The 17,056-nt window shown below is 40.3% G+C and overlaps 1 protein-coding gene across 9 annotated transcripts in view; it reads right to left on the reverse strand.

The window, feature by feature from the left end:
* REPS2 (RALBP1 associated Eps domain containing 2) overlaps window positions 1-17,056 on the reverse strand; it is a 232,071-nt gene that overhangs the window by 75,254 nt on the left and 139,761 nt on the right. For 5 of the 9 annotated variants that reach the window (XM_082718389.1, XM_082718387.1, XM_082718388.1 and 2 more), the window contains exon 13: window positions 16,668-16,804. The exons of the other annotated variants lie outside the window; for them this stretch is intronic. In XM_082718389.1, the coding sequence (XP_082574515.1) occupies window positions 16,668-16,804 (137 nt within the window). The remainder of the gene's footprint in view (window positions 1-16,667; window positions 16,805-17,056) is intronic. 9 annotated transcript variants of the gene reach the window in all.

Consider the following 17,056-nt stretch of genomic DNA (forward strand, 5'->3'; position numbering starts at 1 on the left):
AACCGATGGTTTAATACCCAAATGAGTAGCCAGCTTCATGGTTCAATTGAAGGCATTCTTAGACATTCAGGGGCTTATATTGAGCTCTATGTACCTTCTCCAAAAAAGCTACTCAAGGATGTGTTCTTCCAAAGCAAGAGAGTAAACCAAAAAAGAGCAAGGCACAGGATAAAGGAGTTCCAACATGGAAGAAGAAAAGAATCGTTGGATGACAGAGAAGGGAGATGCCATGATAAGAACTATGTATCAGGCATGGAAGACAATCACTCTACATTTCTTCAAACAGATGAAACCAATACCTGTGTCAGAATTTCAAGAGGAACTTTAGAAAATTGAGGCAGTCTACAGTTGCTTCAGGGGCAAGTACATTGAAAAGAAACAAGCTGATTATGCACTCCAGGGTCAACAAAAATCCGTGCAAGTAGGAAAAGTAAATAATTTACTATATGGCTTACATTGCCATAAGAATAATATAAACACTAAATACTGATCTAACCCAAATTCTACCAACTGTACTGAGAGGGTGAAGGAGGAGAAAAGGTGCTAGCAGGGAAAGGCAGCAGATGATGACTAAAACTGAAAAGTCAACATGAGGTTATATAAATATGTTATTTTAAAATGTGAGATACCAAAAAGATATAAACAATTCTGTAGCAGAGCGTATTCTTGCAAGTCTTGAGCAGTATCAGTGGTCTGGGAGGCACTCCCCAAACTCCAGTTTGTTCCCGCAGTTCAGCATGGAGGCCTGGGGCCTTCCCTCTCCACCATATCAGGGCATCAGCTGTGATTAGTCACTTTTCCAGCTCTTTCCCCTCTCTTTCCAGAAGTCCCGTCCACTGACCCACAGTTGAGAGAAGGCAAAACTAAGAGTATCCACCCACTTCACTTCACTCGAGATTTGGAGGTTCAGAAAGAAATCTCAATATTTGCCTACACACACACGGCTTCTAGAAGGAGGCAGGCAGAGTCACGCCTTGGGTTTTCCCTTAGCTGCTGCTACTCTCAAAAAAAGAAAAAAAAAATGACATTAGCTCACTCATCTTTCCTTATTTGGTTTCTGCTGAAAAATCTCTTCTATGTGTTCATGACTCTTCCTTTAACAGTAGGTGATACTAATCTAGCTTCATTCTACCAAGTTTATGTCTGATTCATATTTTTACCTCCCAGAGCATCTAAACATACTGCCTTGGGTGTATTAAGCATTCATATGGTGAATTTAGTAAAATATCTCCTCTTATAATAGTTCCAGTCCATTCATGATTTTATTTTTTTTTTCCATTCGTGATTTTAAAGTGGATTCGACTATTTTATCCAGCATGCTCTAATCAATTTAAAAAAGAGAAAGGGGCGCTGGGTGGCTCAGTCAGTTAAGCATCTGTCTTCAGCTCAGGTCATGATCCCCGGATCCTGGGATCAGCCTGCATCCAGCCCACATCAGGCTCCCTGCTCAGTGGGGAGTCTGCTTCCCCCTTTCCCTCTGCCTGCTGCTCCTCCTACTTGTATTTACTTTCTGTCAAAGGAATAAATAAAATCTTCAAAAAATAAAAATTAAAAAGAGAGAAAAAGTATACCTTCATGTAAAGCGAAACTGAAAAACCACTTTGGCTGAGTAATCTAGTGTACACATGCAAAAGATGAAAACATACCTACAACAGTAACATCTGCTTTCCTAGAAAGAAAGAGAAGGAAAGAAGAGGAGAGGAAAACACCTTTGATGCATACATTGAAAGCTTTACCATACATGTGAAGCAATCGCAGATTTATTCCTAAGTCTCATGTTAATAAGGTAGAATACCAGATATCAGCAAAGTTTTGTAAAATCAGAAAATTTTATAAATGTAATCAGGAAAAAATGATACCCAAATCCTCAAAATCAGATGTAGAAGTTCATGAAAGAAACTGCCATTTAATCCTAAACTCAGAAAATACAGTAACAGTAACAGAAAATACAGTAATAGGTGTTTATTAAGTTTATTGAAAGATGTGCATTTTCTAGCACTGATCTGCTGATTCTCAGGCTCCTGCTATCTTCATCCAAAACTTCAACCTCTTAGATTTTTTTATCTTTTTATTATGCTTAGAAATTTCCAGACAAAATATTATCCATATATGTGACTGTCTATACTAATTTCCCTCAGATCTTTACAAAGCCCAAAATCAATGATTTAATGAAAATATGTTCCAAATTACTAAGTAGAAATAAAGCAGCCAATGTGGCAACTGAAAGCTGCAAGGAACAGAAAGCCAATTCTTTGGGGGAGAGAACCTTGAAATAACTTCAGCTGTGAAAGGCCTCCCATCCCCCCAAACTATGAATATTTTATGAAGAAAATAAAAGCATTCAAATGCCAAAGGAAAAAAAAAAAACACTTAAAGGATGGAAAATGTTGAAGGGAGCCTGCCAGTGGGACCTGCACTTTTGACTATCAATCAAGTAGAGAGTTAGCCATATGTAAAGCTTCAAGGATTTGTCAGTGAGGACCATTCTTCTTCTTGGCAAGTTCATTAAAATTGTGATTTCTTTGTAATAGAAAATGTACTTTCTTTCCTTACTACTCACAAAAGCATGTGTGAGCCTACGCCTATCCCCTAATCACCCAGTTACACACAGTGATGGGTTCACATGTCATATACACCTACAAATATGATAAAATGTTTGCCAGGAGTAGTTTTCCAAAAAGAGCTGCTTCTATCCCCTGATAACGCCCCACTCCCCCCCCCCCCGCCACCAAACCCACAACCTCATTAAATTCTCTGCTAAACACAACAATTATTTTTTACCAGTTAAAAGACAGGAATTTACACATAACTTGAAATTGTTCACCAGGGAAAATATTAATGGCTGAGTTTAGAAAAGTAATGAGACCAAATTCAATTCTTCCACTTCGCAGATGAGAAAATTAAGGCCTGGGGAAGTAAAACAACATCCCCAAAGCTACTATGAGGCAGCAATCAGTATCACATTTTGATCCTACAGGACAGGTAATGGTAAAGAGCAAAAAAGGGCACTGAGATAGGGGAGAAAGAGCTGGACAGGTGTTATTGTATGTCCAGGGAATAAGCATGTCAGAAGGCTGAAAGTAAGAAAAGTACTGCAACTTCAAGGAACTAAAATGATGCTTCTGAATATGCTACATGCCACAAACTCAAATAAATGAGTAGATGCTAGACACTATCTTAAAATATGTCACTGTAGCAAATATTTAGCCTTCTAAGTCACGTGATTATCTCTTCACAAGACTACATATGACTGCCTTGCTTTAAAAAATATTCGGTGTAGTACTACCATAAAGACATAGAGATCAACAAACAGAACAGAGAGTCCAGAAAGAAACCCTTAAATTTACAGTCAAGTGATTTTCAACAAAGGTGCCACGGCAACTCAATAGGAGTTTTTTTCAACATGCAGGGCTGAAACAACTGGATATCCACATATAAAGAAATGAACTTAGACCCTCAGCTCACACTACAAACAAAATTTAAATAAAAATGGACTCGAGACATGAATATGAGCGAACATTGTAGTATTTTTAGAAATAAATAACAGAAAAGCTTCAAGACATTAGGTTAGGCAAAGATTTCTTAGATGTGACACCAAAAGAACATTCTAAACAGGAAAGAATTGATAAACTGTACTTCATTGAAATGCAAAACTTTTTTGCTTCAAAATACACCACTAAGAAAATGGAAGGACAAGCCACAAAATGGGAAGAAAATATTTGCAAATTACACATCTGATAAAGGCCTTGTATCCAGAATACACTAATAACTCCCGAATACACACTCAACAATAAAAAGGTAAACACCATCCCCCCACCAAAAAAGAAGACAAACACCCAATTTAAAAGTGGGCAAATGATTTCAGTAGACATTTCATCAAAGAAGACATAGAAATCATTAATAAGCACATGAAAAGATGCTCAACATCATTAGTCATCAGGGAAACAAATCAAAACCACAACAAAAAACCACTTCACACCCAGCAGGATAGCTATAATTTAAAAAAAAATAGTAAGCATTGGTAAAAATGGGAAGAAACAGTAACCCTTGCACACTGCTGGTGAAAATGTAAAATAGTATGGACACTTTAGAAAATAGTTCAGCAGTTTCTTAAAGTTACCATACACCCAGTAATTCCACTCCTAGGTCCTGTGCCAAGAGAAATGAAAACATATGTCCCACAAAGACCTGTATGTAAGTGTTCACGGTAGCATTATTCCTAACAGGCAAAAAGTATAAACAACTCAGGTGTCCATGAAACTGAAGACTGGAGAGACAACACGTGGTACCGTACATACGACGGGACGCTATTCCACAATTAAAAAATGAAATACTGATACATGCTACAACTTAGATGAACCTCGAAAACATCACATAAAGTTTAGTAAGCCAGACACAAAGACCGCATATTTATGATTTCATTTATAGGACATTTCCAGAAACGCAAATCTATAGAAACAGGATGTAGATGACTGGTTGCCGGGAGCTGGGCATGGGGATTGACTGTAAAGAGTCATGGGGCATACTCCTGGGCTGCTGAAAATGTTCTGAAACTGGATTATGGTGACAGCACAATTTGATAAATTTACTGTCAGTTACTGAGTTGTACACTTAAAATGGATGAACTTTATGGTCTGAAAATTATACCGCAATAGTTTTTTTTCAAGCTAAGGTTGGGGGGAAAAGTATAATTAATCATATGGGAGAGGGAACACAGATGAAACAAAATGGGCCATAGTTGATCACTGTTGAGGCCAGGGATTCAGTATGCGATTCCTTTCCTTTTTTGTAGATATTTAACACAAGAATTTGAATAACAATTTATATTCATAATAACAATTTTTGATAATCAAAAAAAAATAAATTCCTAAGATCTCCCAGTATTTATGAAGGCAAAACTTTCTTTCCTGTCTCCCTAAAGAACCTCAGGGAAATTGGTCCAATACTGTAAATCACATAAAAGAAAACACAGAAAAACAGTATTAGTTTCTTGCTTATTGGGCCCCATATCTATTCTTTAATATATCTTTTAACTTCAGATGAATTACTGCCTGTAGAAAAACAGTAAGGGGTGCCCCCCAAGTTAAATTAATACAGACTGCTTTCTCTGATAGAAAATCTGTTGTAACAGAAACTTGAACAAAGAGGATTCCGATGGAGAACAAAGCAATTGCATTTTCTGGATCTCAGTCTCATCTCCTGTACTATGTGAGAGGTGGCCAAGATGCCACGCATGTTGTCTTTTAGCACTGACAGTCTATGATTTTATAATTTATTTGCTAGTTTTTTCTAGTAACTCCTTCTTCTTGCACCACAGGACATGTGATACAGGTTAACGAGGTCCCAGACAGAGACCTAGGCAGAGTTAAGCAACAAAAATGCATGAGAATTGACTTTGGTTAAGGTCAAGTTTCATTTCTCGTATTACTTTTACATGAATGTGTTACTCCTAATTATTTTACTATGAAACTCCATAGGTTGGTTAAAAATGTTTATGTCTGTGTGTCTTCGATGGAAGGCAAGCAGGAAACTTGGAAAAAGATTCTATTATCTTGGTAAGGTCTCTTTTCTACCATGAATTTGAAAAATGTGACATATAGTCAAACCAACATCTAAGTCTGAAACACTTCAAACTGAGTTTGTGATGGACAACTACTCCAAACCAGTGTCTCAGTCACTCCACCTTTTGCAATCTGGATTAACCCTACCACTCCAATGAACTGTTCTAACGCTTCCTAGGAACATGGTTTGCGAACTCCTTCTACCCTAGCCTCCATTCTTTTTGGTCAGTCGGCAAACCTTAGACTTCTGGTCTCCACTTATTCCTGAAATACACTCCTCCCTGAGCATTCCAGGCCATGGTGCTTGTCCCTTACTGAATTCATGTGCTCTCATGGTTTTACGTCTAGCTGTTAAGACAAAGGAATTCGGTGTTTACATAGAAAGACCTGAAAAGTTTTAAATAGGGAAGTGACATCATAGCTGAGCTTAAGAAAATTAATCCTGCTGCTCTATGAAGGAAAGAACAAAGCAAGCAAATCAGACAGGAGATTACTATAGTAGTCTTCAAGGCAAATGGTAGTAAGAAGTGAACCAAGGCAGATATCAAAGAAAAATCAACAGAATTTGGCTCCAAAAATTATATCCATCCTTCAAAGGCTAGCTCAACAGCCTGTACAACCACTCCAACATATCTACAGATCATCCCAGTTAGAAACCACCCATACACAGCACCGTTCTCACACATAACTGTAACACTGATTAGCAGAAAGTGAGGCCATATCCATATTCCTCTTACAATTCTCCACAGCACCTAGTACACAGTAAGTGTTCAATAAATATTGATTAAATGATAAGATACTTTTGCCGGTCACCATTACTGAAGTCTATTTCAGTTTGAATTAAACTCTCTAAACTCAAATGCATATACTGAGAACACTATTGCTTTTTTGTTGTTTTTCTTTTTAGAGAGAGGGAGAAAGAGAGAGAGCATGCATGAGTGGCATGAGGGCAGAGGGAGAGGAGAGACAGAAGCTTAAGCTGGGTGTGGAGCCCAACACAAGGCTTGATCTCATGACCCTGATATCATGACCTGACACAAAATCAAGAGTCAGATGCTTAACCAACTGAGCCATCCAGGCACCCCAAGAATTGTGTCATTTTATGGTATTATTCAGCTCACAAGTTTTGTAACAATTGTAAGCAAAATGTCTAACAATAGATAAATAGGCAAATAAACTAAGGCCCAAATTAATAAAGGTATAAGAAATGAGAGTAACACCATTTTGTAACTACCAATGAAATAATGGACCTAAGCAGCAGTTTGCTGAAAACAGCTCATACCAGCTTATGAGAGCCAACTGTATACATATGTTCCAGCCCTCATTTAGTGACACATCAGTAAGAATAAAAGTGGCTGTGGCAGGGATGTTTATACCATAAAAATCAGTAAATAGCCAGGTAAACATTTACCAACATACCACTGGATGCGGGCAATGAGGATCACTGATAAAATGATTATCTGAGCAGCTACTGGGGATCTCTGTCATAACGGATAAATCAGGCTAATATTTCGTGAACCCACTGATAAATTGAACATCACAAAAATGGAGCCATTAGATATCAGAGACCTCCTAATGTGATGCAGTAGAAAATACACAGTATCACTAGGAACTACTCTTGCTAAAAATAGAGTGTGATTCTAAGCAAGCCTAGATCTAACCAGCCAGTTTGTAAGAAATACAAAAGATGGAAGAACAGATATGATTAAGGTTTAGCATTTTTAAAAAAGATTTTATTTATTTATTTGACAGAGAGAGAGATCACAAGTAGGCAAAGTGGCAGGTAGAGAGAGAGAAGGAAGCAAGCTCCCTACTGAGCAGAGAGCCCAATGCGAGGCTCAATCCCAGGACCCTGGGATCATGACCTGAGCCAAAGGCAGAGGCTTAACCCACTGAACCATCCAGGAGCCCTGATTAAGTTTTTGTAAAAAGGCCTTACCAATTAGAGATACATATAAAGTATGTATGAAATTATATAATATCTGGCAGTTGATCTGGGGACGGAGATTTTCTACTTTTACATAAATCTGAAGTTTTCCATAATACAGTTTTTAACAAAGTAGCCAGTATATAGAATGTATATAAAAGGATGGCAAAATTATCAGTACAGACATGGATAGATCTCCAAGAAATAACAAATTCTGGAAAAGCACAGGGGAAACATGTACAATGTGATGTCAATTATTTTAAAGACAAAAACCATGAAATTGATGTTATAAATGGATTAGAAAATGTCAGAAGGATACCTTCCCTGGGGAGGATACCAGGCCTGGTGGAAATGAACTTAAGGGTCATATTTGTAATGTCTGAATTTTACAAAAATTCAAATGAGGCTTTTATTTTTAAATTTGAGAGAGAGAGAGCAAAGAGAGAGAGAGAACTTGTGTGGGGCAGGGAGAGGGGAAGAAAGGGAGAGAAACTCAAACAGACCCCATGCTGAACATGGAGCCCAATGAAGGGCTTGGTCTCATGACCTTGAGATCATGACCTAAACTGAAACCAAGAGTCAGACACATAACCAACTATGCTACCCAGGCGCCCCTATTCAAATTAGAATTGTAAGCCAAGTGCCCAGGTGTGGAGCTGAATCTCAGTTCTCACTGGCTAGTGAAGGAGGATAAAGACTGCAGCCAACAGGAGTAATAGCACTGTGCCTTCTGCCCCTTCTTAAGAATTCAACATCCAGGGACACCTGGGTGGCTCAGTCAGTTAAGCATCTGACTCTTTATCTCAAACTCAGGTCTTGATCTCATAGTTGTGAGTTCAAGCCATACGTTGGGCTCCATGCTGAGTGTTGAGCCTTCTAAATTAAGGGGAAAAAAAAGAATTCAATGTCTAGCATAGGCAGCTGAATAGAGACATGACTACCAAATATCTGGCCAAATGGAGAAGTTGGGAGATGCAAGTGGGGTAGAGAGAAGAGAAATACTTGCCCCTTCTTAAGGCAGTGGAGTGTAGGCCCTAGCATTGGGCGATGCGAGCTTAAAGCCCAGCACCACCATCTAGGAGCTCCATGACCTTAGCCAAATTAACTTTTGCTCCTCAGTTGCTATTTCTCTAAAGCGGGGATACAACAGCACCTACCTCATTAGGTAGGTGTTATCCTTACAATAACTGGAGACAATGCATGGAAAGTGCTTTAAATGTGTACCCTGTACCAAGTAAGCCTCAAATTCACTATGTATCTAGTGCTAGGTGTTAATAAAGAGCCTAAAAACAACTCTAACAAATAGGGAAATTTGGCTTGGGACAGAGTGGACACTATACTGACAGGTAAAGAATATACTACTCAGGCGACCTGGGCGGCTCAGTCAGTTAAGCAACTGTCTTCGGCTCAGGTCATGATCTCCGGGTCCTGGGACTGAGCCTTGCATTGGGCTCCCTGCTCAGTAGGAAGTTTGCTTCTCATCCTCTCTCTCCCCCTCCCCATCGCTCACTCTCTCTTTCTCTCAAATAAATAAAATCTTTAGGAAAAAGAAAGGATATACTACTGATAAAGTAACGAGATCAACTGGTTTCACATATGAGAGAAAAAGTACAGTTGAATGCAAGCAGTCAGTAATGATTCCTTAAATGCTTTCCAAACACTAAAAGGGAGTCCCTCCATGATTTGTAGTAGCTGCATGATTAGTTAAGCAGTTAGAAGTCCCATAGTATGCTACCAAACTCACTAAGTTAAGGATAAAGATGTGTCCAGACAACTAACACACAAATTCAACAAGGCTACAAGATAGACCAATAAATAAAAACCAATTACATTTCTATACACCAGCAATGAAGACTGCAAAAAATGAAATTAAGAAAACAATTCCCTTTAGGCTAACATCAAAATAAACAAAACACTTAAGAATAAATTTTTACAAGTACAAAACTTATTTGTGAAAACTACAAAATATTTAAACACTTAAATAATGAAAATATATCCTGCGTTCATGGATTAGAAGACTTAATATTGTTGGGGTGCCTGGGTGGCTCAGTAGGTTAAAGCCTCTGCCTTTGGCTCGGGCCATGGTCTCAGGGTCCTGGGATTGAGCCCCGCATCAGGCTCTCTGCTTGGTAGGGAGCCTACTTCCCCCTCTCTCCCTCTGCCTGCCTCTCTGCCTACTTGTGATCTCTGTCAAATAAATAAATAAAATCTAAAAAAAAAAAAAGAAGAAGGAGACTTAATATTGTTAAGATGGAAAACATTACATTGTATGCCATAAATATGTACAATTTTTTTTAAGATTTTATTTATTTATTTGACAGAGAGAAATCACAAGTAGGCAGAGAGGCAGGCAGAGAGAGAGAGAGAGAGGAGGAAGCAGGCTCCCTGCCGCACAGAGAGCCCGATGCGGGACTCGATCCCAGGACCCTGAGATCATGACCTGAGCCGAAGGCAGCGGCTTAACCACTGAGCCACCCAGGCGCCCCAAATATGTACAATTTTTATTCGTCCGTTAGCCTCATTATAAAGTTGGGGAGAAAATACTGTTGAGATAGCAATACTAACCAAACTGATCTAAAGAGTCAGTGCAATCCCTACTAAACTCCCAGTTGCCTTTTAAAAAAACACAAAAAACAGGGGCGCCTGGGTGGCTCAGTAGTTAATCCTCTGCCTTCGGCTCAGGTCATGATCTCGGGGTCCTGGGATCGAGCCCCACATCGGGCTCTCTGCTCGGCAGGGGGCCTGCTTCCTCCTCTCTCTCTGCCTGCTTCTCTGCCTACTTGTGATCTCTGTCAAATAAATAAATAAAATCTTTAAAAAAAAACACAAAAAACAGAAATTGATAACCTGATCCTAAATTTCATATGGAAATGCAAAGGACCCAGAAAAAGCAAAACAATCTTGAAAAGGAAGAGAGGCACCTGGGTGGCTCAGTCGGTTAAGTGTCTGACCCTTGATGTCGGCTCAGGTCACAATCTCAGGGTCTTGAGATCAAGTCACACATCGGGCTCCATGCTCACCAGGTAGTCTGCCTGAGATTCCTTCTGTCCCTCTCCCTCTACCCCTCCCCACTCCGTGCACTTGCTCGCGCTCGCTCTCTCTCAAATAAATAAATCTTCTTTTTGAAAAAGAAAAGAAGAAGAAAAAGAGGAAGAGGAAGAAGAAAGTGGGCACAGACACACATCCCAACTGCAAAACGTATTACAATTCTGCAACAATCACAACAGTATGGTGCTAGCACAAGGATAGATATATTTATACCAATGGAATAGAATTCAGAATCCAGAAATAAGACTTTATGTTAAACGGTCAGTTGATTTTAACAAGGGTGCCAGGAAAATTAAACAGGGAATAATAGTTTTTTCAACAAATGGTACTGGGACAACGTGCAAAAACGAACAACAACAAAAACCCAAAATTTGAACCCTTACCTCACACCACATACCAAAAAAAGTAACTCAAAGTAGATCACAGACTAAAATGTAAGAGCTAAAAATATAAAAATCTTAGAAGAGGAGTATGTGTTTGTGGCCCTGAGTTAGGCAATGATTTCTTAGCTATGACACCAAAAGCACAAATGATAAAAGAAAAATAAATAAATTGGACTTCATCAAAATTAAAAGTTTCTGCACTTCAAAGGATACCATTAAAAATGTTGAAAGGATGGGGCGCCTGGGTGGCTCAGTGGGTTAAAGCCTCTGCCTTCGGCTCAGATCATGATCCCAGGGTCCTGAGATTGAGCCCCACATCAGGCTCTTTGTTGCGCGGGGAGCCGGGGAGCCTGCTTCCCCCTCTCTCTCTCTGCCCACCTCTCTGCCTACTTGTGATCTCTGTCTGTCAAATAAATAAATAAAATCTTTAAAAGAAAAATAAATGTTGAAAGGACAACCCACAAAATGAGAGAAATATTTTTAAATTATGTATGTGAAAAGGGATTTGCAACCAGAATATACAAAAAAACCCTTACAACTCAAGAATAAGAGACAAATAGTCCAATTTAAAAATGGGCTAAGATTTTGAACAGTTCTCCAAAAATGACATAAGTACGGCCAATAAGCACACAAAAAGGTGTTCAACATCATTAGTCACTAGAAAATGCCAATCAAGGGCTACCTGGCTAGCTCAGTTTGCACAGCAGCCAACTCTTGATCTCAGGGTAGTGGGTTTGAGCCCCACACTGGCTACAGAGATTATTTTAAAATAATAATTTGAAAAAAGAAAATGCAAATCAAAACCATGATAAGATACCATTTCATACCAGCTAGGTTGACTAAAATAAAAAGGATGGGCAATAATAAGTGCTTCAAAAGTGAGAAACTGCAGTCCTCATACAATGCTAGTGAGATAGTAAACTGTGCGGCCACTTCAGTAGTTCCTCAAGATGTCCAACTTAGACTTACCATATGACCCAGAAATTCCATTCCTATGTATATCCATGAACTGTAGGAATCTACAACATAATATTATTCATCCATAAAAGGAATGAAGTACTCCTACATGTTACAACATGGATACACCTTGTAAACATTATACCAAGTGAAAGAAGCCAGTTACAAAAGACCATATGTTGTGTGATGCCACTAATACAGAATGTCCAGGACAGGCAAATTCATGGAAACAGAAAGTAGACTAGAGGTTGCCAACAGCTGTGGGGAGAGGACAAGGAAATGAGGAAGGACTACTAATGAGTATGGGGTTTCTTTTTGGGGTGAAGAAAATGTTCTAAAATTGGATAATGCTAGTGGTTGCCCAACAGTATAAATATGCTACCAACCACTGAATTATATACTTTAAAAGGGCAAATTTTATAGTGTGTGGATTTTATCCCAAGTTTTAATTTAAAAGAAAAACCTGTCCAGACTGCCAAACTGAACCCTTAGATGGCTGCGTAACGTGGACCCAAAAGTTTGGAAGTAGAGCAGGAATACCATAATCCTACTAGATTTTAAAAGGGGGCAAGTAGCGCTCACAAGAATGATACAATAAGGAAACCCATAAGGTTGAAGCTGTTTGAGTGAACAAATTCATCCTTTAGAGAACTTGAAAGGTTAAATTAGGTAAGAAATGTATCTCTTATTCCCAAAAGGTTTACATATTTCTCAAGTTGCAGAAAGAAATATCAATTTGTAGAGAAACCTGGACAGATGCGCCTCAGCTAGCCAACTAAAAAATACAACCCCCTTCCAAGTTAAGCCAGAGCCCTTATCACACTTTGCCCACCTGTCCATCTCAAAATGGAGGCTATGGGGAGTCCTCCAAAACTATTTCTCAATATTGGAAGGGCACTGAGGAGGAAGCTGAAGGACATATCATATCAGAGCCTTAAGGAATGTTCTGGAATGCTTCTGTCATTTTAGCTGCATTCTACAAAGTGGCAGGAGGCTGGTCATAAAAATACCCTGGACAGAGTATGGTAAATTTGAGGCAGGTAAACTCAGCCAGGAAGGATATTTCTGGTACTCTCAGGTACTATCTGGTCACTGTGGCTACTGAATGAAAAGCAAAATTTCTATACTATCTGTACTTGAGGCAAAATTTAAAAGATAGAAGTGTGTATTCAATGAGAAGTAAGTTTCCCTTTCACTCCTGTCCAGTCATCCTAATCTCTTCTATTACCAACTTCCTAAGTAACCTTCCAAAAACTGCCTATACACTTAAGAACATACATATTCTGTACCGTGCCTCTTTCACTTAATTTATGTCAGATAGCTCTCCATTTAGTACACATACCTAAATCTTTTTAACTGCTTCCTAAGTTTTCATAATATGGATGTACCATAATTTCTTAACCCTGGAATGAGTTATTATTACCAGTAATGTCTAAAGCAGAAATAAAACGTTAGCGAGCCATGGGTAGATGCTTCCCATGGATATGTTTTGTTCAGCCATCACAATGGCTTTAACATGTGGATCTGAATATATTTTGCCACATGCGATGTGGGAGAAAGAGCTGCCCACCAACATCCACTCTCCTCTTTCACAGTAAGAGGGGTGTCAATGGGAAATGGCTATCCCGCCAGGAACTACCTTTCCCAGCTGCCCAGCAGCTAGCTATATCCAAGGGACTAGGTTTCCCCAGTTAGAGCTGAGGGGAAGTGATGAAGGTTTCTGGTCTGCAGCTTTAAAGGGATGGCTATTTTTCCTCCACACAACCTCTGCCCCTTCTGCCAGGTAGATGCTCAATGACTGGCACAGGGCTATCGGCGGCACTGAAGGGGTTGGCCATCATGGTGGCAACCACCAGCTGCAAGCTTTAGGCATGGCTCTGGAAGGGGCAGGTCACTGTTGAGAGCAGGAGGGGACTTCCCACCCCACGGGCTGGAACAAACGAAATTCATTATGAAAAAAATTGCTTTTTGAAAACAACTGCTTCAATGAGGAAAAGGAAGTTCGGATCTAAAAAGTACTGCCTTCACAGTGTGATTTCTTCTTATAGGAATTTTAGTAATATAATATGTTTTGTAAAACAAAGTACTAATAAAATAAAATATGGTTCGTGGCTCTAAGCATAGAGCAATAAAATCCAGACATCCCAGGTCTGACTGCATCTAGATTTTGCATACTTGCATCATCACTAGTTGAGACTTTCTTGCACATTTTTATTTTCTCTCAAACGCAGCAGCTGTTTGGGCCTTGAAAGGATGGCCTGACATGGACCAGCTATTACCAAGGTGATCTCCCATGGGGCGCCTGGGTGGCTCAATTGGTTAAGCGTCTGCCTGCAGCTCAGGTTATTATCCTGGGGTCCTGGGAGCGAGCCCCCATTGGGCTCTCTGCTTCCCCCTCTCCCGCTCCCCCTGCCTGTGCTCTCTCTCAAGTAAATAAATAAAATCTTTTGAAAAACAACAACAACAACAAAGGTGATCTCCCTTTTACACACAGCAATTGTGTCGTATCAACTTCTTCCTATGAAAACATACACTTTAGGTATAATACCAGGACCCACCTACCTAGAGCCCTGGGATAATCTAGACTCCCATAAATTTGAATTCATATGGTTTTTACAGATATGAAAGGTAAAGCCAATTGTCCCATACTGCCAAAGTGGCTTGTTCACTTTTATAGGTTTACATTTGAAATGAGCCCTTTGACATTCTTCCCCACATCATATTACCGATCTTCCTAAACTGGAAGACATTAATGCCAGCCTTTTCTAAGTTCTTCCCTTAAATCCCATCCAAATCTTTCACTGAGTCTGTGGAAGAGTTCTCTGTGGGCTCTCCTCCCCTTGGTCACTGCAGTCTTCTATTCTACTTTCTTCTCCTGCCTTTATATAACCATCATCACCCTATGTAACGACCATCTCATCATTTTCTTCACTTCCCTCTTTCATTCTTTCTTCTTTGCATCTTCTCTCCATTGTATTTATTTTCCACACTGTCAGTCCACCATAGGCCACTCTGACTCAGCAACCTGGCCTCACTTACTCTGTTTTTCACAGTCCTTTGCTCATAATACAGCAGGCAACTGGGGCTCAGTCCCTCTGTGAGCCCACTGTGGAACTGCAGGGAGTAGATCATAGACTTGAACCACTGGAGATCAAGGGGGCAAGGGACTTTAACCTCAGATTCCCTTTCCTCAATGATTTCTAGCCAAATGAGTGCCTAGATGTCAAACATGTTGCTATTAGGATTATGTTTATTATCTCGCCAAAACCCAACAGCTCCATGGACCGCTGGCCCTATTTTAGAGACTAAAAATCTGAAATGCAGAAAGATTAAGTCACTTGCTGGAAATCAAACAGTTAATAAGCAGCAGAGCTGAACTCCAAATGCAGTCTTGTCTCTTCCACCATATGACAGGATGTCATAAAAGCCACAGCACAACCATCCCCGCACAGCCGGCACTCTTCGCGGGCTTGCACAGCCAGAAACATGCTTGCACGTCTCCAGCTTCTCCTTGCAAGGAAAACGTATTAAGATAGCTGCCCAGATTGTTTTAATCTTCTTGCATGTATAGAAAAATCTTCTGGGTCATAATCCACCAGCCATGTGAAATTTTTATAGCATCATCATCCGTGGCTACTCCCACCTCAAATACCGGTTACTATGAAATTATGCCAGAATTTGGATCAAAGTATGGGGGGAAATGCAAGGCAAATTTTTATCTGATGAACTCATGGCACAGAATCAAATTTCATAGAGAGTTCCAGACTCTAGTATATTAAAAAACAATCTGTAACTTTACTGTGAGGAGACTACTTTATTAGAACAACTAAAACATGCTGAGCTCTGCTGGGACACAGAGGTCATGCTAATGTGTGAGCCAAGGAGAGTCTTTTCTTGCTTTAGTAGAAAAGATAATAATCTGCAAATCACTAGCATCTGAGGCTGGCTTGATTTAAAATGCACACAGATAGAGAAAAAGTTCCAGGAAATCACTGTATTTATAGCTTGCCTACATTAGTCAGTGGAAAGGCCCTTGCTGCTCTCAAAATAACACTTGGGAAGGCACTGCATCCTAGCACCTTTGCTAAGCAAAGGCATGCATGGTTCTCATCTGCTGTTCTGTAGGTTCCCTAGGAGGAAATCTCCCACTTCACAGGGAGCCAGGGAAGCAGACAAGGCCCTCCAACCTCCCCCACCTCCAACCCTAGCTGTATAGCACCTGGCTCAAGGAAGTGGCACCCCCAGAAACCCCTCAGCAAGCCACCTGGAGGAGCTCTTGCCCTAGTTGCCCCCACCAACCACCGAACCATTGGTCAGATTTAGAAAGCAGAGCCCCCTTAGCATTAAATCCTCCAAGACACAGGATCTTCACCACAAGGATAAGACGCAGGGGAAGCTTCCGGCCAGTGTCAATCCCCAAGATCGTTCAGAGAAGAACTACATAAGCATCTCAGGAAACGACAGGCAGCAATCTTATATACAAATTAGAGAACGAGACCCCAGCCATGCACTCAGTGGGCTGTCTGGGGTTAAAGTATTTTAATCCTCTTAGCACAGAATTTCGTAATTCTTGGTACATACAAGTGTGGGCAAGGCTCCAAACACGTGGGATATCTATCTGCTTAGAATTGCTTTCCCTCCCAAGAATACCATAGCAACTCGAAGACCTTCCTGGGGCAGGAAACGGTCAGATCTGCTCATTCTGTGGACTCACAAAGGCCTCTGTGGCGGACACACATCCAGTGACTCCAACAGGGAAGGAAAAGACTGGGGTGCAGAGGGTCACTTCACCTGGCACACTGGGCTGGAAGACTTTATTCAGATCCAAGGAGGAAGCTCTGGAATGGGTTTTCTGTGGCCGTGGTGGCGGGGTGGGAGGGTCCTCGCCCCTTTTCATGGCCTCTTCTATGGAGGTGCTAGAGTAAGATCTGCAGCAAAATAAGGGAAGGTCATAAGGGAGACAGCAAAGCTTTAGTCTCTGAAGTAAGGTTGAAATGGAAATACCCACAAAAGTCAAAGTCACTTTTCCAAAAGACTGACCAAGGCCCATCTCAAAGCAACCACGAATTCAACTGTCCCTTGGGTACCACTACCGGCAATAACTATCCAAACCCAGCCATGAATCAGAACCTTTTTTAACCCCTTTGTTCGTATTATATCTTAGATCTAAATTTACACAA

The sequence above is a fragment of the Mustela nivalis genome, assembly GCF_964662115.1.
Source record: "Mustela nivalis genome assembly, chromosome: X".
Classification (NCBI taxonomy): domain Eukaryota; kingdom Metazoa; phylum Chordata; class Mammalia; order Carnivora; family Mustelidae; genus Mustela; species Mustela nivalis.